The sequence below is a fragment of the Bubalus kerabau genome, chromosome 20, assembly GCF_029407905.1.
Source record: "Bubalus kerabau isolate K-KA32 ecotype Philippines breed swamp buffalo chromosome 20, PCC_UOA_SB_1v2, whole genome shotgun sequence".
In the NCBI taxonomy this organism is placed as follows: domain Eukaryota; kingdom Metazoa; phylum Chordata; class Mammalia; order Artiodactyla; family Bovidae; genus Bubalus; species Bubalus kerabau.
The window spans coordinates 5,931,787-5,952,067 of NC_073643.1; the positions used below are offsets into that span (position 1 = coordinate 5,931,787).

General features: G+C 36.8%; 1 protein-coding gene across 9 annotated transcripts in view; it reads left to right on the top strand.

The window, feature by feature from the left end:
- Nucleotides 1-20,281, top strand: part of RBMS3 (RNA binding motif single stranded interacting protein 3) — an 814,140-nt gene that overhangs the window by 338,824 nt on the left and 455,035 nt on the right. For all 9 annotated transcript variants that reach the window (XM_055557071.1, XM_055557072.1, XM_055557069.1 and 6 more), the window contains exon 4: nucleotides 4,916-5,007. In XM_055557071.1, coding sequence (XP_055413046.1) covers nucleotides 4,916-5,007 — 92 coding nt within the window. The remainder of the gene's footprint in view (nucleotides 1-4,915; nucleotides 5,008-20,281) is intronic.

A 20,281-nucleotide genomic window follows, 5' to 3' on the forward strand; every position in this document is an offset into this window, starting at 1 on the left:
TTTGTTTCCCAGGAGTCTTCAGGAGAGATGTTTTGTACTAAGGAGCCACTCTCCTTGCTGGCACGATGGCTCTTTGGAAAGACACTCTTCTCAAAGTTCGCCCATCACCTCCCTGATTCAGAGGAGGCTCAGGGAGACTCCTCTCCTGACAGGGATTTCTTCTGTTTGGACTGGAGTTTAGCCCTGGAGCTCAGCATCACGATTTTGTACTGTCCTGTGGGACGTGTGGGGTGGACGAAGTGGAGGAAGCCACGCTGTTACAGCAGCCAGGAGTCGTGAAGTCCCTGGGGCCTCACTGGATGGCAGTGTGGCTGAGTGAACCACGGCTGCTTGGTAGAGTCAATGTGTATTAAGACACTTTTATTAGTTAATCTCCACATAAGTCCCGTGGAGTAACTTAGCATCTTTTTAAACACGGTGTCAATTAATTTCAATAAATGTTTATTAAGCTCAGGCTATGTCCCGGAAACAAAGATATACAAAGAAATAACACCTGGAAAATGGTTTTTTTTTTCTTCCTTCCAGTTACTATGAGCAAGACACCAGGTCCCTGTTTTAGCAAAGGACAGCACTTCAGTCATGTTCTAGAACCCCCTTAATACTGCCACTTTCTCAGAAACATTATCCTAAAAGTTATCTGTCTTTCTGCCTTAAGCTTTAATCTCTTGACTTCTGCTTGATCTTTCTTATCAGCATGCAAAAGTACTAAGAACAGTATCTGTCTCATAGCAGGGCAACAAATAAATTCATGTTTAATATTTTGAATGAATACTCAGTAGTCCTGTAACCCAGGCCGGGAAATAGGTACACATATGTGTGTGCAGACAACTGGGCCACATTCCCAGAGATGCTTGTTTCATTTTCCCAGAGGTGAAAAATGAGCATTGCTCATTTTTTAAGCTCTCAAGTAAGTGCTTCTAGCATATAGCTAAGGTTGGAAACCATAGACCATAGCATCTCCTGTCTTACAAGCAACAAACATAAACAGCTCCTTAGCCTTACATACCCCTTAGGCTAAAGCTGGCTCCTAACTCTCCTTCCCAGCGACAGAATAGCAGACAAGACTGCAAATACTCTCTACTTCTCCATCTCGCTCTTGCTCTTCAACCACTCAAGCAGCCTTCGGTCCCCATCCCTTGCCTGTAGCTGAGCATGGTAAGAATACATGATATATACTACTGTACATACAGTAAGCTCCAAAGACCTACCGTACAGCAGAGTGAACTATATTCAGTATTGTAACAACCTATAATGAAGAAGAATCTGAAGCTGTGCCCCAAAACTAATCCAATATTATAAATCAACCACCATTAAAAAAGACAAGTTCATGTTCCTAAAGCACTGGGCATCTCAAGCTCCCATCTTGCTCTCACAGTGGCACTGGACACCAGTGATCTCTCTCTCTGTCTCTTTGGCTTTGAGACATCTTCTTCCCTTTGCACTTCTTTCTTTCCATCGGATTCTCCTCCAGCCTCCTTTGAGATCTCCTTTTCTCATCTCACGAACACTTCAGTGGTGAAGTTTTAGCTCTAAACCTCTGCTCTTTGTTTCTACTTACACCCGGCACTTTTGTCTTTTTCCGTTTCTGCAAATCGTACCTTCATGCTGTTGACCTCCTAGATTTTATTTCCATTCTTGTTCCCCTTTCTGAGCACCAGCCTAATATATCCAGCTACTACTTAACATTTTTTCTTAGATGTCTCACAGGCTTTTCTGGCTCATCATGTCTCAAACTGATATTTTAATTTTCCCTCTCCCCTGTTGGTTCCTCCTCCAGGCTCCCAATTTCTGTAAATCACATCTCCACCTACCCATTGGCTTATGCCGAAAAAACAGTAGTAATCTTTGTCTGTTATGTTTCCCTTATTCCGAACCCAGTCCATCCATCCATCACTGGGTCCTGTTAATTCTGCCTCCCACATGTAAGTCAAACCATCCATTTCATCCTTTCTATTTCATGGCCAGTTGCTGTTTGTTCAGATTACTATTATAGCCCCTAGGTCATCTCCCTGATCTCGCTCCTATTGCCCACCTCCCCTACAACCAATCCCATCTTTAGGACAAGCCAGTGAGAGTGATATTATAAAAATGCAGGTCATCTCATGCCCCTGCTTTCTTCAAACCTTCAGTAATAGTCAATCATCAGAGTCTGTGGCATATGCTCTCATTTTCTTTCAAGGAAGGCAAACCAATTTGTTATTATAGATTCATTTTTGTGGTTATTCATTTTATGTTCATCTCCCAACTTAACTATAAGCTGAGTAAGGATGCAAACTGGAACTATTTGTTCCCCACTAGTCTATACTCTGTACCTGGCAAAATGCCTGACATAGAATTTCATTATTGAATGAGAAAGCAGCCTGTGAATGAATGAGGAAGATTGACCAAAGCATGAGGTGGGAAAGGTGACTTATCAAACCTCATGCAGACCATTGTGCTGAGAACTCGATCACCCCCCGGATAAGTGTACTGAGTGAATGAGCTGGGTTGAATTTTTTTATGGGATTGTTATATTCCATGTGCTAGCCTCAACATATAAGGGATTTTGAAGAATTGTGACCTCTCTCTGGTGGGCTTCAGAGGCTTCTAGAAATAGGTTGCAAAGTAAGATTATAAAGTGGTTCATTGTACAGTGTATTTGGAAAGGCCTGTGCAGATTTGGCTTCAAATCCTGCTCTACCAATTAAGCAACTTATGATTTAGGGGGTCAGTCTTGTCACCTGGCTTACACTTTGGTTTCTCTGTGTAAATTCATAAACAGGCATGAGGACAATGGTATTGATACCTGCATTGTTATTTCATCAGGTGCCAACACATCCCCCACCCAGGGCAGTTGTTGGCCCATAATAGATAAAGTCTATTTTTTATTTTATCATATGCTCCTCCTAACACTACTTCTAGACTTATTTTGCTCTTTCTCCTCTTTTTCTTCTTTTTCCCTCATTTTACTCATCTCAGGGATGGCAATCCTCATATTGCTCACATAGTTTGAATTTTGTGGGAAGAGAGGAATTAGTAGTACTAACAGAGCAGGCTTCCTTGTGTATTTGAAACACAAACTTCCAAGGTTTTCAAGAGCATTGGATGGTACACTGATGAGTAACAAGTTCATTTTTTGTTAACATGCTGGGAGGGAGAAAAAGAAGACAAGATTCAAGGGGAGAAAATTAAAAAGTTAATTACAAGAAACAACTTGGTAATTGAATTCCTATTCACTCTTTAGTTATTTCAGGGAAGAGGGTCACAGTTCACGGTTAGGAGGTTTGCCTTAGCAGTGCTCCTCAAAACTTCTACATGAGAGAAGGAAGGGGATACAGAGCTGATACCTGCTTGGCAGCAGAGAAGAGGAGCGGGATGCATGTAGGGTGGGCTTTGAGTGCCCTACACACGTTCTTGATCATTTCTAGTTTGAAGTATTTTTGGCAGCTGAAATTACTCTCAGGTGAAGCCCTGAATAATACAGCTATATTTCATGGGCATGAAAAATCCCCCTTTTTCATTTATTACATTTTACTGGCTACGTCCTTGGCCTCACTCTACACACAGAAGCACACAAAGTACAATCTAGGCAACTTTGGGGACTTCTCTGGTGGCTCAGGTGGTAGAGAATCTGCCTGCAATACGGAAGACCCGGTTTGATCCCTGGGTTGGGAAAATCCCCTGGAGAAGGGGATGGCTACCCACTCGTGTTCTTGCCTGGAGAGTTCCATGGACAGAGGAGCCTGGTGAACTACAGTCCATGGGGTTGCAAAGAGTCAGACATGACTTTTTCCCTTTCATAGGCAACTTTTATGCTCTTTTAAGATTGTACTTATAGAACAGTCTTATGGACTCTGTGAGAGAGGGAGAGGGTGGGAAGATTTGGGAGAATGGCATTGAAACATGTAAAATATCATGTATGAAACAAGTTGCCAGTCCAGGTTCGATGCACGATACTGGATGCTTGGGGCTGGTGCACTGGGACGACCCAGAGGGATGGAATGGGGAGGGAGGAGGGAGAAGGGTTCAGGATGGGGAACACATGTATACCTGTGGCGGATTCATTTTGATATTTGGCAAAACTAATACAATTATGTAAAGTTTAAAAATAAAATAAAATTCAAAAAAATAAAAAATAAAAAAAATAAAAGCTCAGTTCCCTACTGGTTTGGTGTAAACTGTTCTGGCTGACCAATCTATAATAAAAGTCCCATCTGTTCTCAAAAAAAAAAAAATAATAAATAAAAAAATAAAAAATAGTAAATAAGTGACATGGGTCTTCGTTTCTTATTTTTAAAAGACATTTGAATATTTGTCTATTTATCATAAGTTCCTTAACAGTCAAAATTGTTTATTTAGGATGTTATCTTTGAGAGAGACATGTCCTATAATGAATTAACATGGGCTTGGAAATCAACTGGAACTGGGCTCAAATCTCCCTGAACTCATCCATCACGTTCATTCTTTCATTCAACATGCATTTATTGAATGACTGCTTGAATGCCAGAAACTGTTAAGTTTGCCAGTACTAACTTCATGCCGGTTCTAGCACTGCTTTTAATACCATCAAGTTTTTTGAGGGTTAGAAAATTACCTTTTGAGATAAACTTTTCTACATTTTTCAGCATTTTATGTTCCTAATTCTTGCAATAAAGTCATTGAAGAAAGAAATGATTAAATAATGTTACCTTATTCACCAAATTAATCTAAATCAGCTTGCTGATTACATAGCCAATCGCCAAAGCAACCTCTAGAAAATAAGCACGTTATTATTTTATGTTTAATATTGTGGTCTCTTCCCTGACATGCTAAGGGCCATAGATTGAGGTCTATGGTTCAACCTGGGTCATGAGTGCGAGTGTGACCACAAACACCCATTGCATCAGTGACACAGAGCTGCTTGCGAGCGCTAACCCGGGGCTTTGTGTTTTCACAGGGTATGGTTTTGTAGATTTCGACAGCCCAGCAGCTGCACAGAAAGCGGTAGCGTCTCTCAAGGCAAATGGTGTGCAGGCACAGATGGCCAAGGTAGGAACGGTGTTTCAGTTCTGCTTTATTACTTTTTTCTTTTGTGATCGTATGTTTTTCCATTCCGAGATGAATTGAAATTGGAGTTTGTGACCATTTGGATTATGTTTGTTAGGGAGGAATAAGAAACCTCATCATAGACTTGGCTTGGAAGAATCTGGCTGGTTTATTTCATCGACTGTTTGTGATTATATATTAATGTTCTCTTTTATTATGGTTACTTTATTGGTGATTCAAGGGCACTTGTGAAATGTTCTGTTTTACCCCAGATAGGAGAGGTGTATGTGCATGCATGTATAATCTGGGGCTCTCACCTATAAACAGTTTTGGAAGAGTACAGTTCTCAGTAAGATGTCTTTGATAAACTATGTGTTGAAAAATTGCTCATTGTCATGCTGGGGATAGATGATCCCTGAATGAGGGGATGGTCTGATCTGTTCAGGGAAACAAGTTTAACCCAAGCGTATGTTGTCTGTATTACTAGGATTTCACTTTGGCCTTTATAAATAGAGTTTTCCTAGGTAACAGTCTCCCATATATTAATAATTTTCAGTACACTGTTATTGTTTTGTAAAGCCAGTAATAGTATGGAACTTTCTACCTGAAATTAAATGCATTTTTATATTCAAGAAAATAAATAAAATCATTTATAATAATTTCTTATCCTGATATTGCAGTGGTAATTACAAGAATCTACACATATAAAATGATATAGAGCTATACACACATATTGTTCACTCAATGGCAACTTCCTGGTGTTGATATTATACTAAAATTAACATATAACCTTTGGGGAGATGGAGTGGAGCCCCAGGGGACCTCTCTATACGATCTTCCTGTAAATCTAGGATTATTTCCAAATAGAAATGCTTTAAATATCAGTTATAACATAGGAATGCTCAGTACCTATTTGTTTTAAAATAATGGTCATTTTGGGGTTACTCATATGTAACTTTAGTTTTCTGATTCCTATCAGTGAATGTGTAGATCTCTGGCTTCTCAAAAGTTAGGTGGAAAGTCAGTAGGTCTTGAAATACTGATCTAGGCATTTATGTCATATTTATGTATATATTAATACTTACTCTTAACTTTTCCCAGAGAGAGCTGAGTTACACTAAGTTGTCAATTTTTTGGTCATTAGGATTTTATTATCATTGCTAAAATTCTTTGATGACATTTTCCAGTTTCAACACCTGAAAACTAGAGATAGGCTATTTGGTTTTCTTCAATTTCGAGCAAGCTGATACCTCCCATATTTGTTAACCTTTCCTTGTGGGTCACTGCCCATAGAGATTACTTTGGTGGACTCATTGCCCTTAATGACACATTAATTGTTTTCAAGGTGGGATAAATTAGAATTTGAAACCTTTCAGTTGTGTAATGCATTTCTCCTCATGACTGTGACTGGAAGTTTTGAATTTGGTCATGAACTAAGATTGATGAAGTTAATCCTTGTAATTAATAAGGGAATTACATACATGTGTTGGTTTAAAGGTTACCTGACAAAAGAATCAAGTTATTTGGCAACTTTAGTAGCGGCTTCTTATACCCAGCAAACGTGATATAAAATATAGTTATTAGGGACATGCAAAAGAGAAATTGAATTTCAAACCTATTGACAAGAAAATGGTGATGCACATGCTTAAGTAAAACCCTTGTTATTGGCATTTATCTTTGATCTGTTCTCTGGATACACTGCCAGTTTGCAAATTGCTAGATTGTGGCAGTTTGGAAATAATGATTACAGTCTGTATAATCTCCACTGTTCAAATGTCTCTCAGAAAGAGACAGTTATTTGTTGGATAAAAACCACTTGTATCTTGCACAAGAGGAAAAGAAAGTTGTCTTTGATTTTATAACCACTGAGAATTCATTGTGAATATTTTCCTTTTGTTTCTGAGCATTTGGTATACAAGGAATCTCTCTCTCTTTTATATACACACACCGATCACTGACATCTCATCTGGACAGGAAACTATCAAAGGGAAAATATTTTAAAGAGCTTCTAAAAATGAATAATTATAGTCAGCATATTGACCCTTGCCCATGCCCCCTGTACACAGTAAGGAGATTCCAACTGGGATGCTTAAAGGCACTTATTTCATTTCTGGAGTTGCTTAAAGATCTCTGCCTTATCAATTATGCTGTCTGTGAGGAGCTTCTTATTCTCTTTTCCTCACTGATTTTGAATCTAAAGCCTAGAGCTATAGGTCCACGTCTGCCTACTGGAAAACTTTCAGCAGCAAATGACTCTGTAATCGAACTACCCAGAAGCAAATAAATAGCCTCCCTTTGACAATGAAATGGAACAAGCTTGACCACCTGTATTAGCAGATTTCTCACTGAGCTATTGGATTTCATGGCCTTTTTTTTCTTTGTCCTGGTGATAACTGTAATTTATTATCATATAAACCTGCAGTCTGCAGGGTGTGGAAAACTTGCACTATATGTTTTGCCATTCAAGTACCTAGTGAATTGCTGCCTGCATCCTTATTCTTATCAATATCCTACTATGCAAGTTGTGGACTCAGAATTTAATGACTCCAGGATTTTCAAGCAAAATGCCACAAATAACCTAGGTTCCCAATAGCAACCTGGAGCAAACATGGAATGTTTCTAGTGAATCGCTTTATATATCTAACTCCAGTGTGTGCACATGAAAAATTCAGCTGATTTGTCAACAAACAGGAATTAAACAATAAATCCTTCAGTAAGTGGTAATTGATTAATAATGTATAACCATTAACACAGACTATCATTTTCTGCGTACTTGCTGTTCTGCCAAAAAGGGTTTTTAGGGATCAAAGGATATGTTTCTTTTAGGAGAACACATTTAAAATATTTTATTAATACACAGCAGTTAAGAGCATAGGTTTGGAGGGAGATAAACTTGGCTTTGAATCTTGGCTCCTGTACCACCTGGCTGTGTGACCTTGGCTAAGTTATTTAAATATTTCTGAAATTCTCCAATAATAATACTTTGGTTTATAGAACTGCTGTGAAAATTAACTAAAAAGATAACAAATAATTTAGCATAGCACTTAGATTATATTAAAATTCAATGAATGTTAATTATTCAATATTGTTATGCATTAAATTTAAATTTGTTACTGAACTTTCCATAAATCATGATGCGTGCTTCAAGTGTTACTTTATTTAAAAAGTTTCCTGAGAAATACAATCAATAGGATCAATCAACAAATGTTTTAATTGCTTGCTAAGTGGCAGGCACTGTGGTAGGTGTTGGAAAATCAAGATTTAATAAAACTTTCTTATTCTGAATTTTCATCATGTAGTTTATCTCTTGGGATAGCTACAGCTCTGGGTTAAAACTATTGACTGTTGCTGTTCTTGCAAATTTTAGGGTATTTAGGAGAAAGTCATTAATATGTCTCAACCATAAAAGGAAAACAGCTGAAGAAAAGAAAAAACAAACAAACTAACCACAGTTTACCTTGTTTGTTTTACTCATTAACAAGAAAGTTGTAGAAAGGCAATGAATGTTTTGAGTGCCATCAAGGTTAAGGCTGCTCTGCGATTCTTCATATATGGTGTTCATCAATACATTTGTATTTTCTTTTCTAAAATGCTGCTTATTGTACCCACATTTAAGCCAGGAATATGAAAAGGGTAAAAGGTTGAAGGATCTTAAGACTGATTCTGAAATTTGAAAAGCTTTTCCAGACTCCTAGCTCAGGAACTTGTGTTTACATCTCAATGGCCAAAACTGAGTCATATGGTTTCTCCTTTAGCTGCAAGAGATTCTTGAATGATGAATATTTTAGCTTGTTGACCTGTAGTGGGGAAAAGCAAGAATTGCTTATCTCCCTGGCTATTTGAACAGCATGCATTCATTCTTTCCTGAAGGGAGCCCACCTCAAAGCCTCACCCTGTAATCACATGCGGGGACATCATCATCTCCAGAAGGCCCAGACTCAGCTGCTTAGCCAGAGAAGGCAATGGCGCCCCACTCCAGTACTCTTGCCTGGAAAATCCCATGGACAGAGGAGCCTGGTAGGCTGCAGTCCATGCGGTTGCTACGAGTCGGACATGACTGAGCGACTTCACTTTCATGCATTGGAGAAGGAAGTGGCAACCCACTCCAGTGTTCTTTTTTTTTAATTTTATTTTATTTTTAAACTTTACATAATTGTATTAGTTTTGCCAAATATCAAAATGAGCCTGGAGAATCCCAGGGACAGAGGAGCCTGGTGGGCTGCCGTCTATGGGGTCACACAGAGTCGGACATCACTGAAGCGACTTAGCAGCAGCAGCTGCTTAGCAACTCATAGCTTTTAAAAGCAAATGATCATAGCAAAAATCAACAAAACCAAAAGCTGGTTTTTTGAAAGGATAAATAAAATTGACAAACCATTAGCCGGACTCATCAAGAAACAAAGGGAGAAAAATCAAATCAATAAAATTAGAAATGAAAATGGAGAGATCACAAGAGACAACACAGAAATACAAAGGATCATAAGAGACTACTATCAACAATTATATGCCAATAAAATGGACAACGTGGAAGAAATGGACAAATTCTTAGAAAAGTACAACTTTCCAAAACTCGACCAGGAAGAAATAGAAAATCTTAACAGACCCATCACAAGCACGGAAGTTGAAACTGTAATCAAAAATCTTCCAGCAAACAAAAGCCCAGGTCCAGATGGCTTCACAGCTGAATTCTACCAAAAATTTAGAGAAGAGCTAACACCTATCCTGCTCAAACTCTTCCAGAAAATTGCAGAGGATGGTAAACTTCCAAACTCATTCTATAAGGCCACCATCACCCTAATACCAAAACCTGACAAAGATCCCACAAAAAAAGAAAACTATAGGCCAATATCACTGATGAACATAGATGCAAAAATCCTTAACAAAATTCTAGCAATCAGAATCCAGCAACACATTAAAAAGATCATACACCATGACCAAGTGGGCTTTATCCCAGGGATGCAAGGATTCTTCAATATCCACAAATCAATCAATGTAATACACCACATTAACAAATTGAAAAATAAAAACCATATGATTATCTCAATAGATGCAGAGAAAGCCTTTGACAAAATTCAACATCCATTTATGATAAAAACTCTCCAGAAAACAGGAATAGAAGGAACATACCTCAACATAATAAAAGCTATATATGACAAACCCATAGCAAACATTATCCTCAATGGTGAAAAATTGAAAGCATTTCCTCTAAAGTCAGGAACAACACAAGGGTGCCCACTTTCACCATTACTATTCAACATAGTTTTGGAAGTTTTGGCCACAGCAATCAGAGCAGAAAAAGAAATAAAATGAATCCAAATTGGAAAAGAAGAAGTAAAGCTCTCACTATTTGCAGATGACATGATCCTCTACATAGAAAACCCTAAAGACTCCACCAGAAAATTACTAGAACTAATCAATGACTATAGTAAAGTTGCAGGATATAAAATCAACACCCAGAAATCCCTTGCATTCCTATACACTAATAATGAGAAAACAGAAAGAGAAATTAAGGAAACAATTCCACTCACCATTGCAACGGAAAGAATAAAATACTTAGGAATATATCTACCTAAAGAAACTAAAGACCTATATATAGAAAACTATAAAACACTGGTGAAAAAAATCAAAGAGGACACTAATAGATGGAGAAATATACCATGTTCATGGATTGGAAGAATCAATATAGTGAAAATGAGTATACTACCCAAAGCAATCTATAGATTCAATGCAATCCCTATCAAGCTACCAACAGTATTCTTCACAGAGCTAGAACAAATAATTTCACAATTTGTATGGAAATACAAAAAACCTCGAATAGCCAAAGCTATCTTGAGAAAGAATGGAACTGGAGGAATCAACCTACCTGACTTCAGGCTCTACTACAAAGCCACAGTTATCAAGACAGTATGGTACTGGCACAAAGACAGAAATATAGATCAATGGAACAAAATAGAAAGCCCAGAGATAAATCCACGCACATATGGACACCTTATCTTTGACAAAGGAGGCAAGAATATACAATGGATCAAAGACAATCTCTTTAACAAGTGGTGCTGGGAAATCTGGTCAACCACTTGTAAAAGAATGAAACTAGAACACTTTCTAACACCATACACAAAAATAAACTCAAAATGGATTAAAGATCTCAACATAAGACCAGAAACTATAAAACTCCTAGAGGAGAACATAGGCAAAACACTCTCTGACATACATCACAGCAGGATCCTCTATGACCCACCTCCCAGAATATTGGAAATAAAAGCAAAAATAAACAAATGGGACCTAATTAACCTTAAAAGCTTCTGCACATCAAAGGAAACTATTAGCAAGGTGAAAAGACAGCCTTCAGAATGGGAGAAGATAATAGCAAATGAAGCAACTGACAAACAACTAATCTCGAGACTATACAAGCAACTCCTACAGCTCAACTCCAGACAAATAAATGACCCAATCAAAAAATGGGCCAAAGAACCAAATTAACATTTCTGCAAAGAAGACACACAGATGGCTAACAAACACATGAAAAGATGCTCAACGTCACTCATTATCAGAGAAATGCAAATCAAAACCACTATGAGGTACCATTTCACACCAGTCAGAATGGTTGTGATCCAAAAGTCTACAAGTAATAAATGCTGGAGAGGGTGTGGAGAAAAGGGAACCCTCTTCCACTGTTGGTGGGAATGCAAACTAGTACAGCCACTATGGAGAACAGTGTGGAGATTCCTCAAAAAACTGGAAATAGAACTGCCTTATGATCCAGCAATCCCACTGCTGGGCATACACACTGAGGAAACCAGAAGGGAAAGAGACACGTGTACCCCAATGTTCATCGCAGCACTGTTTATAATAGCCAGGACATGGAAGCAACCTAGATGTCCATCAGCAGATGAATGGATAAGAAAGCTGTGGTACATATACACAATGGAGTATTATTCAGCCATTAAAAAGAATACATTTGAATCAGTTCTAATGAGGTGGATGAAACTGGAGCCTATTATACAGAGTGAAGTAAGCCAGAAAGAAAAACACCAATACAGTATACTAATGCATATATATGGAATTTAGAAAGATGGTAACAATAACCCTGTGTACGAGACAGCAAAAGAGACACTGATGTATAGAACAGTCTTATGGACTCTGTGGGAGAGGGAGAGGGTGGGAAGATTTGGGAGAATGGCATTGAAACATGTAAAATATCATGTATGAAATGAGTTGCCAGTCCAGGTTCAACGCACCATACTGGATGCTTGGGGCTGGTGCACTGGGACGACCCAGAGGGATGGTATGGGGAGGGAGGAGGGAGGACGGCTCAGGATGGGGAACACATGTATACCTATGGCAGATTCATTTTGATGTTTGGCAAAACTAATACAGTTATGTAAAGTTTAAAAATAAAATTAAATTAAAAAAAAAAAACTAAAAAAAAAAAAAAAAGAAAGCAAATGATCAGGACTTCCCTGGGGGTCCAGTGACGAAGATTCTGTGCTTCCAATGTGCTTCTGGGTTCGATCCCTGGTCAGGGAACTAGATCCCCCATGCCACAACTAAAGAGCCTGTACACCACAATGAAGATTGAAGATCCCCTGTGTAACAACTAAGACTCATCACAGCCAAAAATAAATAATAATAATAATGAAGTTATCTGTGTTTCCACAGTACAGAATGACAGAAAAACAGGAAGACAGAAAAAAAAAAAAAAAACAGGAAACATGGATCTAAGGGAAACTACCACTTTGGAACGGAGAGTTTGGAAAACAGGAATCACTGATCGCTAATACATATAGAATTGAGCTGGGCAGGAGTGGAATTCTTGTGTTGTCAGCTAGGCGTTTCCTTGGTTAGCCAGTCACATCATGCATGCCTGCCATCCAAGGTTTCTCTTGCCCTCTATTTCCCAGGGTTTCATGGAGGCCTCTCTGGAGGGCTGCACAGCTTTAGAAACTGAGTTTTTCCTGACATAAATTTTGAAGCTCCAGAATGGCTCTATATACTCTGCAGTCAGTAATTACCACCAGCCAAGTTTTGGTCGTCTTCAGCTTAGCAGCTGTCTTTCTTATTTCCCACATGTCAATTACAATCATGAGGAAACAGAACACAGCTCTTTCTTCCAGGGAAGAAGTCACCCCCTCCTCAGTGCCTTTAAATAAAGTTATATCAGGTCTACAACTATGACCGCTGTACCAGTTACCAAAGGTGGTTCACCCCATTGTGGGATATCTAGAATAAATCAGAGTTAGGTGATCACCACGGATACCAAGTGTCCAGGAGGATCTCAGATCATCAGGAATAATGTAAAAAATACTATGTCAACCATTAGGATAATATAAAAATGCCATGTCAACCATTGTGGAGAACCAGGTTGGTACCAGAGGAAAGGAATTCTTTTTTATAAATCAGTGAACTTAGTCTTGGTTTTGAGGGGAAAATAATTTATTTTGAGATCAGAAGTGAAAATTTTAAAAGTCAGTGCATAAAGGAAATAAATTCTGTAACTTCAAATATGTATATACCTACAATTATTATTATTGTTTTGGCCACACTGAATAGGATGTGGGATCTTAGTTCACCAACCAGGGCTAGAACTCAGGTCCCCATCAGCAGATCAGGATCTTAACCACTGGACTGCCAGGGAAGTCCCCATATAATTAATTTTTAAAAACTTATCACCTCTGTGGAGTCCTAACAGTTATATTCCACAAGGAGAAATTTAGTGAATGAATGAGGGACCTATTGCACACAATGTTCTAGATTTTTTTAAAAGTTCAGCCACTAGCCCCATGAGGTTGTCTACCAAAGCTCCTCTTCTGAATGCAGAGACACATAAGCAGGCTTCTTCATCCAGACTCTTGTGATCTATAGCAGTATTAATATTGCTTTTAATCTGCTTATATTGCTTTGCTTTTGCCATTTCTAGGAATAGAGAGTCAGCAGGCTATTTGGTGTCCAGGGATCACTACATTGCTGGGGCCTACTAGTAACCCACCAACCAAAGAATTTTCTCAAAGGATCTCATGTCAGAAGGTGATGATAGGGAAAATGTTGCTTCCTGTGACTAGATGGGAAAGTCAATGAATACATTTTATTTATTCCTACCTGTTACATTATTTTTGATGCTAATGTGAATGGAATTATTTTCCTTATTTCTTTTTCAGATATTTTGTTGTTAGTGTATAACAAAACAACTGATTTCTATATATTGATTTAGTATCCTGAAACTTTACTGAAGTCATTTATTCATTCAAACAGCTTTTTAATGGAGTCTAGGGATTTCTGTAATATAAGATCATATCATCTGTAAACAAAGACAGGTTTACTTTTTCCATACCATTTGAATGCCTTTTCTTTTCCTGCCTAATTGCTCTGGCTAAGACTTCCAGCACTATGTTGAAGAAGAAGACGAGTGGTGAGCATGCCCGCCTGTGTCTTATTCCTGATCTTAAAGGAAGAACTTTGAACCTTTACCATTGAATATGATGTTAGCAGTGGGCTCGTCATGTGTGACATTTATAATGTTGAAGTATGTTTCTTCTATACTCAATTTGTTTAGAGTTTGTCATGAAAGGGTGTTGTATTTTTGTTACTATTGCTATAAACTTCTCTTAGAACTACTTTTTTTGCATCCAGTGAGTTTTTGGCATGTTGTGTTTCTATTTTTTTCTTTTTCAACATGTGTTTTTTTTAAATTCTACTTTTGATTTCTTCTTTGACAAATTGGTTTTTCAGGAGTAGGTCGTTTAATTTCCACGTTTTTTATTTTCTTTGTTTTCCTTCTGTTATTGACTTCTAGCTTCATAACACTGTAGTTGAAAAAATATACTTGTTATGATTTCAGTTTTCTTAAATTTTCTTATATTTATTTATCTGACCTATCCTAAAGAATGTTTCTTCTGTGCTCAAGAAGAATGCATATTCTGCTACTGTGAGATGGAATGGTCTACGTTTGTCTCTAAGGTTCATTTGGACTAAGATATAGTTTAAGTCCAATGTTTCCTTATTGATTTTCTGTCTGGATGATCTATTTGTTGTTGAAAGTGGAATAATGAAGTACCTTACTATTATTTTATTGTATCTGTTTCTCACTTCAGAAATTAGGATTGTTTAATATAATGTTGGTGTTTTTATATTTTTGATTGCTATATATTCTTGATGAATGACCCCACTTTGTCATTATATAATGACTTTCTTTGTCTCTTGTTACTGTTTTTGACTTAAAGTTTACATTGTTTGGCATAAGTATAGGTATTCCTATTCTCTTTTGATTTCCACTTGTATCAAATATATTTTTCTAACCCTTCACTTTGAGAGTATGTGTGTCCTTAAAATTGAAGTGAATCTCTTGTAGGCAGCAGTTAGGTAGGTCTTTTAATCCATCCAGTCAGTCTATGCCTTTTGATTACAGAGTGTTTTTTCATTTACATTTATAGTAATTATTGATAGGTAAGGACGTCCTATCATTAATTTTTCTAGCTATTTTGTAGTGCCCTTGTTCCTTTCTTCTAGCTGCCTTTCCTCATGAATTGATTACCTGTAGTGATGTGTTTTGATTCCCTTCTCTTTACCTTTTATGTATCTAATATAGGTTTTGCTTTGTGGCTCCCATGAAGCTTACATAAAGTATCTTATAATAGTCTATTTTATCCTGATGACAATGTAATTTTCAATTGCACACAAAAATTATTTTCTCCCTTTTATATTTTTTATGTCACAATTTACCTCTTTTTATACGGTGTAGTAATTAACAATTTTTTTAAGATATAAAAAACAAAGGTTTTTAATATCTTCTTTAACTTTGAGTCTAGAGTTAAATGGTTAACACACCACTATTTTATAGAATTAGGGAATTCTAAGTTTGACTGCATGCTTACATTTACTAGTGCATTGTATATTTTCAAATGTTTTTGTGTTACTAATTAGCAGCCTTTCATTTCCGCTTGAAGAACCCCTATGACAAGTCTAGTAGTGATGAACTCCCTAAGCTTTATTTTGTGTGGAATCTTTATTTTTCTTTTTTTTCTAAAGAACAACTTTGCGGCTAGAGTAATCTTGATTGGCAGTTTTTTTGTTTTTTCCTGCAATGTTTATTATTGAAATAATTTTCAACTCTGATAAAATGTTGTGATCTTAAACTAGCTTTTACCCAGGGATATTTAATTCATTTCCCAACCAGTTACCTGAGAGGATGTAATTACTGAGTCTGCCAAAAATGGTTCGAGGTAATCATTCTACCTATGGACTGGAGGTGATGGTTGTAATTGGATAAGATGGACATCTTTATTTCTTAAGAACACATGCATCAAGGAATTGAAAATGAATATCAATAGCACTTACATTTTAAAAGCTTTAAGGGAGTTTAATATACAATTGAATATGCATACATATATGCACACATATAATCTATAAAATGTCTATTTTTTAAAGTTGTTTAATTATCATCATTTTTCTATGCAATTACTCAACAAATATAAAAATGTTTGACAGCTTCACAGCCAGTTTAGCTGTTGCTTGAAAATGGAGCTTAAAGTTAATAATAAAATTAAATGATAGGCTTCTGCCATCTCTGATTTTCTCTGCATCCTATATTTATTACAATATGATTTATATCAATTCAACATTTATGGAAGCTATTCACAAATGCATTACACAGGGGAGGTAGAAATTGGAGTGCTCTGAATGAGCTAGCCTCATACAGAGATGGGCTCCCTTCCTTCCCACCTACAGGACACACATTTTATCCACTATTGAATTAATCAAACTAAGGGTCTCCGGGCCAAACCATATTTGAACATTCTCCATGTCTAAGAAGCATTCCAAACAAAAAGGCAATGTCCAACTTCAGGAAAGTGGTGAAATTCAAAGCAAATACAAACTTTGTTTCCCTATCTTTCTCTATTGAAATTATTATTATTATTTTTAGCATCCCTGAAAAAGTGACTTAAGCAATTTTATGCCTTTCAATAAAAGGAATAAACTTTTAGGTGAAGTGATACTGAGGGCTCATTTTCTTATTCTGATGAGTAACTTTTACTCTTTTTTTTCCCCCTATACTGATGAAAGACTTTAGGCTTTAAGGTCCATTTGGTAATAATATCTCTATATCAAATATAAACTATCTTCCCTGTTATTTTTGTTTAAGATAATTAAAGATAACTGCTTGATAAGCCCAGTGTCAAATTAATTTTACATGTAGATATTTTCTAATTCAAAGGTGAATTGCAGGAGAAGTGAAAGACCTTCTGAAATCATTAATGTTCAAAATATAATTCATATTCCATGAGAATAATGGCATATTATAGGGGTACTAACATTCACATTTATATTCATATGGATAGGGCTTTAGAAGAAACTGGTAATTTGTGTAAGTAATTACACCAATTTTTAAAGATACAATATCAAGCAAAGTAAGAGTATTCCTGTTGGAGAATACTTTAGTGTTGAATAAAATGCACAAAAGTATGTATTCTAAACTCCAAGGGAAAACAAATAATGATTTAGTGATGTAGAAGTCATTCAAAATATCTAACCAGCCCTAGTTTTGTAATTCCTGAAGTAGATACTCCACATTTCCCTATGAAATATGCAAGCTACCAGAAAAAATAATCAATGAGTAACTTCAAAAAACCAAGATTAACAGAAAATGAATTCCAAGAAATGTACAAGAATACAAGTCTCTATTTATACCTTGGAGCAGAATTAAGATTCTTAACACCCCACTACCTTATTAATTAATTTACACAACTAAGTCTAGTTTTCCTTGGTTCTCTCCTTGCTTAGCTTTTGGAAGAAAACATTATATTCAAACACAAACAAGCCCACATTATACGTAGCATGTTGTCAAATATCAACGCTGCTATAGTGATGGTCCCTGCTTTTTTCATTCTTTTAATGTTTTCAATAAAGAGTGTCTAGAAGCAGAATCTGAGAATATGTATTTTTTAAAAAGATTCTCCAGTCATACTGAAGTTTAACCATATTTGTGATCAACTTCTCTAGAAGATACAAAATGTGCTGTGAAAGGAACAAAAAATCTATGGAAATAGAACAAGTTTGAGTCCAAATTCAATAGAAAAAAACCCAGAAATTTTAAGTCAAGGAAAAAAATGAACTGAGTGAACTAAAGAAATATTGCAAATAAAGATAGTGTGTTAACAAAACTGGATTCAATATTGGTGGTAGCAGGGACAAAACTGACACCGTAGAAAATAAAATATATGTCTTGAAGATCTGACTTAAGTTCTCTCAATACACAGAAAAACAAATTTGTCAATTTTTTTCAAAAAATGCGGGGGAATATGATGCGAAGAACCAACTCATTAGAAAAGACCCTGATGCTGGGAGAGATTGAAGACAGGAGAAGGGGACGACAGAGGACGAGATGGCCAGATGGCATCACTGACTCTATAGACATGAGTTTGAGCAAGCTCCAGGAGTTGGTGATGGACAGGAAGTCTGGTGTGCTGCAGTCTATGGGCTTGCGAGAGTTGGACATGACTGAGCGACTGAACTGAACCATGATGTACATGGAGGCTAGAGAGTAGAAATCAACGTAATTATCAGCACATCTTCCAGAAAGAGAACTATGTTGAAACAGAAGCAATAACCCAACATGTCAACTAAAGCCATCTTTCCAGAACTGATACATCCTTTATGGAGACTGAAAAAACTGACCAAATTCTAAGCAAAATGGAAAGACAGAATAGCTACAGATATTTCGGGATTATTTAAAATATGTACAAACACCCATGCAGGGGGGGAAACGTGGTTAACTAAGAAGGAAACAAAATTTAGCTTTTTTAATTTATTTACTATGGGGTTAAAAATCAGAAGACAATGGATTGATGATTACTGATTTTTGGAGGTAAGATCAAAAAAATTGTATATTCACCCTACTGAATGAAGCCACAGAAACACTGTCTAGTTGAAGCGCAAAGCTGATCTTCTTAATATACATAGTTATTACCTCATTTAATAAATATCTGTGAATTCAAATTTAATAAAAGACAGAAGCAGACAAATCACAGATGAAATGCACATGGCCAATAATCTTAAAAGTAATAATAAATATTACTAGTAATAAAAGAAATATAAACAAAATATTATTTAATGATCGAATCTGCTGTGATTAAAACAAGTAAAAGGGACTTACTTCCCTGGTGGTTCAGTGGTTAAGAGTCTGCCTGCCAATGCCCATGCTTTCAGTCCTTGTCTTTGAAGATTCCACATGCCAAGACATAGCTAAATCATGCACCGCAACTACCGAGCCCATGCTCTAGAGCCTGTGCTTTGCAACAAGACAAGCCACTGCAATGAGAAGCCTGCACACCACAACTAGAGTATAGTCCCTGCTTGCAGCAGCTAGAGAAATCCTGTGTGTAGCAATGGAGACCCAGGGCAGCCAATAAGTTAATTAATTAATTAATTTAAAAAGTAGCACACTTTGGCAAAATTAATCGTTGTTGAATGCAAATTGACCTGACTTCAGAAATTAATCAAGCTCTATGTATTAATTTCTTTCTAGAAATGTAGCTTTAAAAAAATCCAACATGCAGAGCAAGACCTATTATAACAATAATTCTAAGTATGAAAAATTTGAATATCAAATAGGCAAGAATATTCTTGGTAGGCATAGTTTTGTAGAATAGTGGTTTGATAGGTAAGAGCAAACCTGTAATCTATCTACTAATGATAAAATGGTATTTTTTGAAGTATATTTAATCTTATGAAAAACACACTCAGTTCTAAAGTGAAAAATGAAAGTGAAACTATTAGTCAGTCATGTCTGACTCTTGTGACCCTATGGACTGTAGCCCACCAGGCTCCTCTGTCCATGGGATTCTCCAGGTAAGAATACTTTAGTGGGTCACCATTTCCTTCTCCAGGGGATCTTCCTGATCCAAGGATGGATAGAATGGTATTTTTGAAGCATATTTAGTCTTAAGAAACACTGAGTTCTAAAGGAATCCCTAAATGCTGTCTGGGAGCTTTTTGGTGATTCCATACTGCTCTAAGTTCCCAAAATGTTAATAGTTTCCAAGCGTAATTATACTAGTATACCACTAGCTTTCCTTTTTTACACATTTCCCTCCACTTGAATTTTCTGGTCCTTTCTAATATGTATTTGACAAAAGAACCACAGATAGAGAGTTTTATTGCATCTTAGATGGAGGAAATGGTCCATGGATTAATGTCTGTACTGTGCAGTCTTGGCAATTGAGGCTCACCTCAGCCTTCGCTGGGACACAGGAAACCAGCTAATGGCTGATAATGTCCAGGAAAT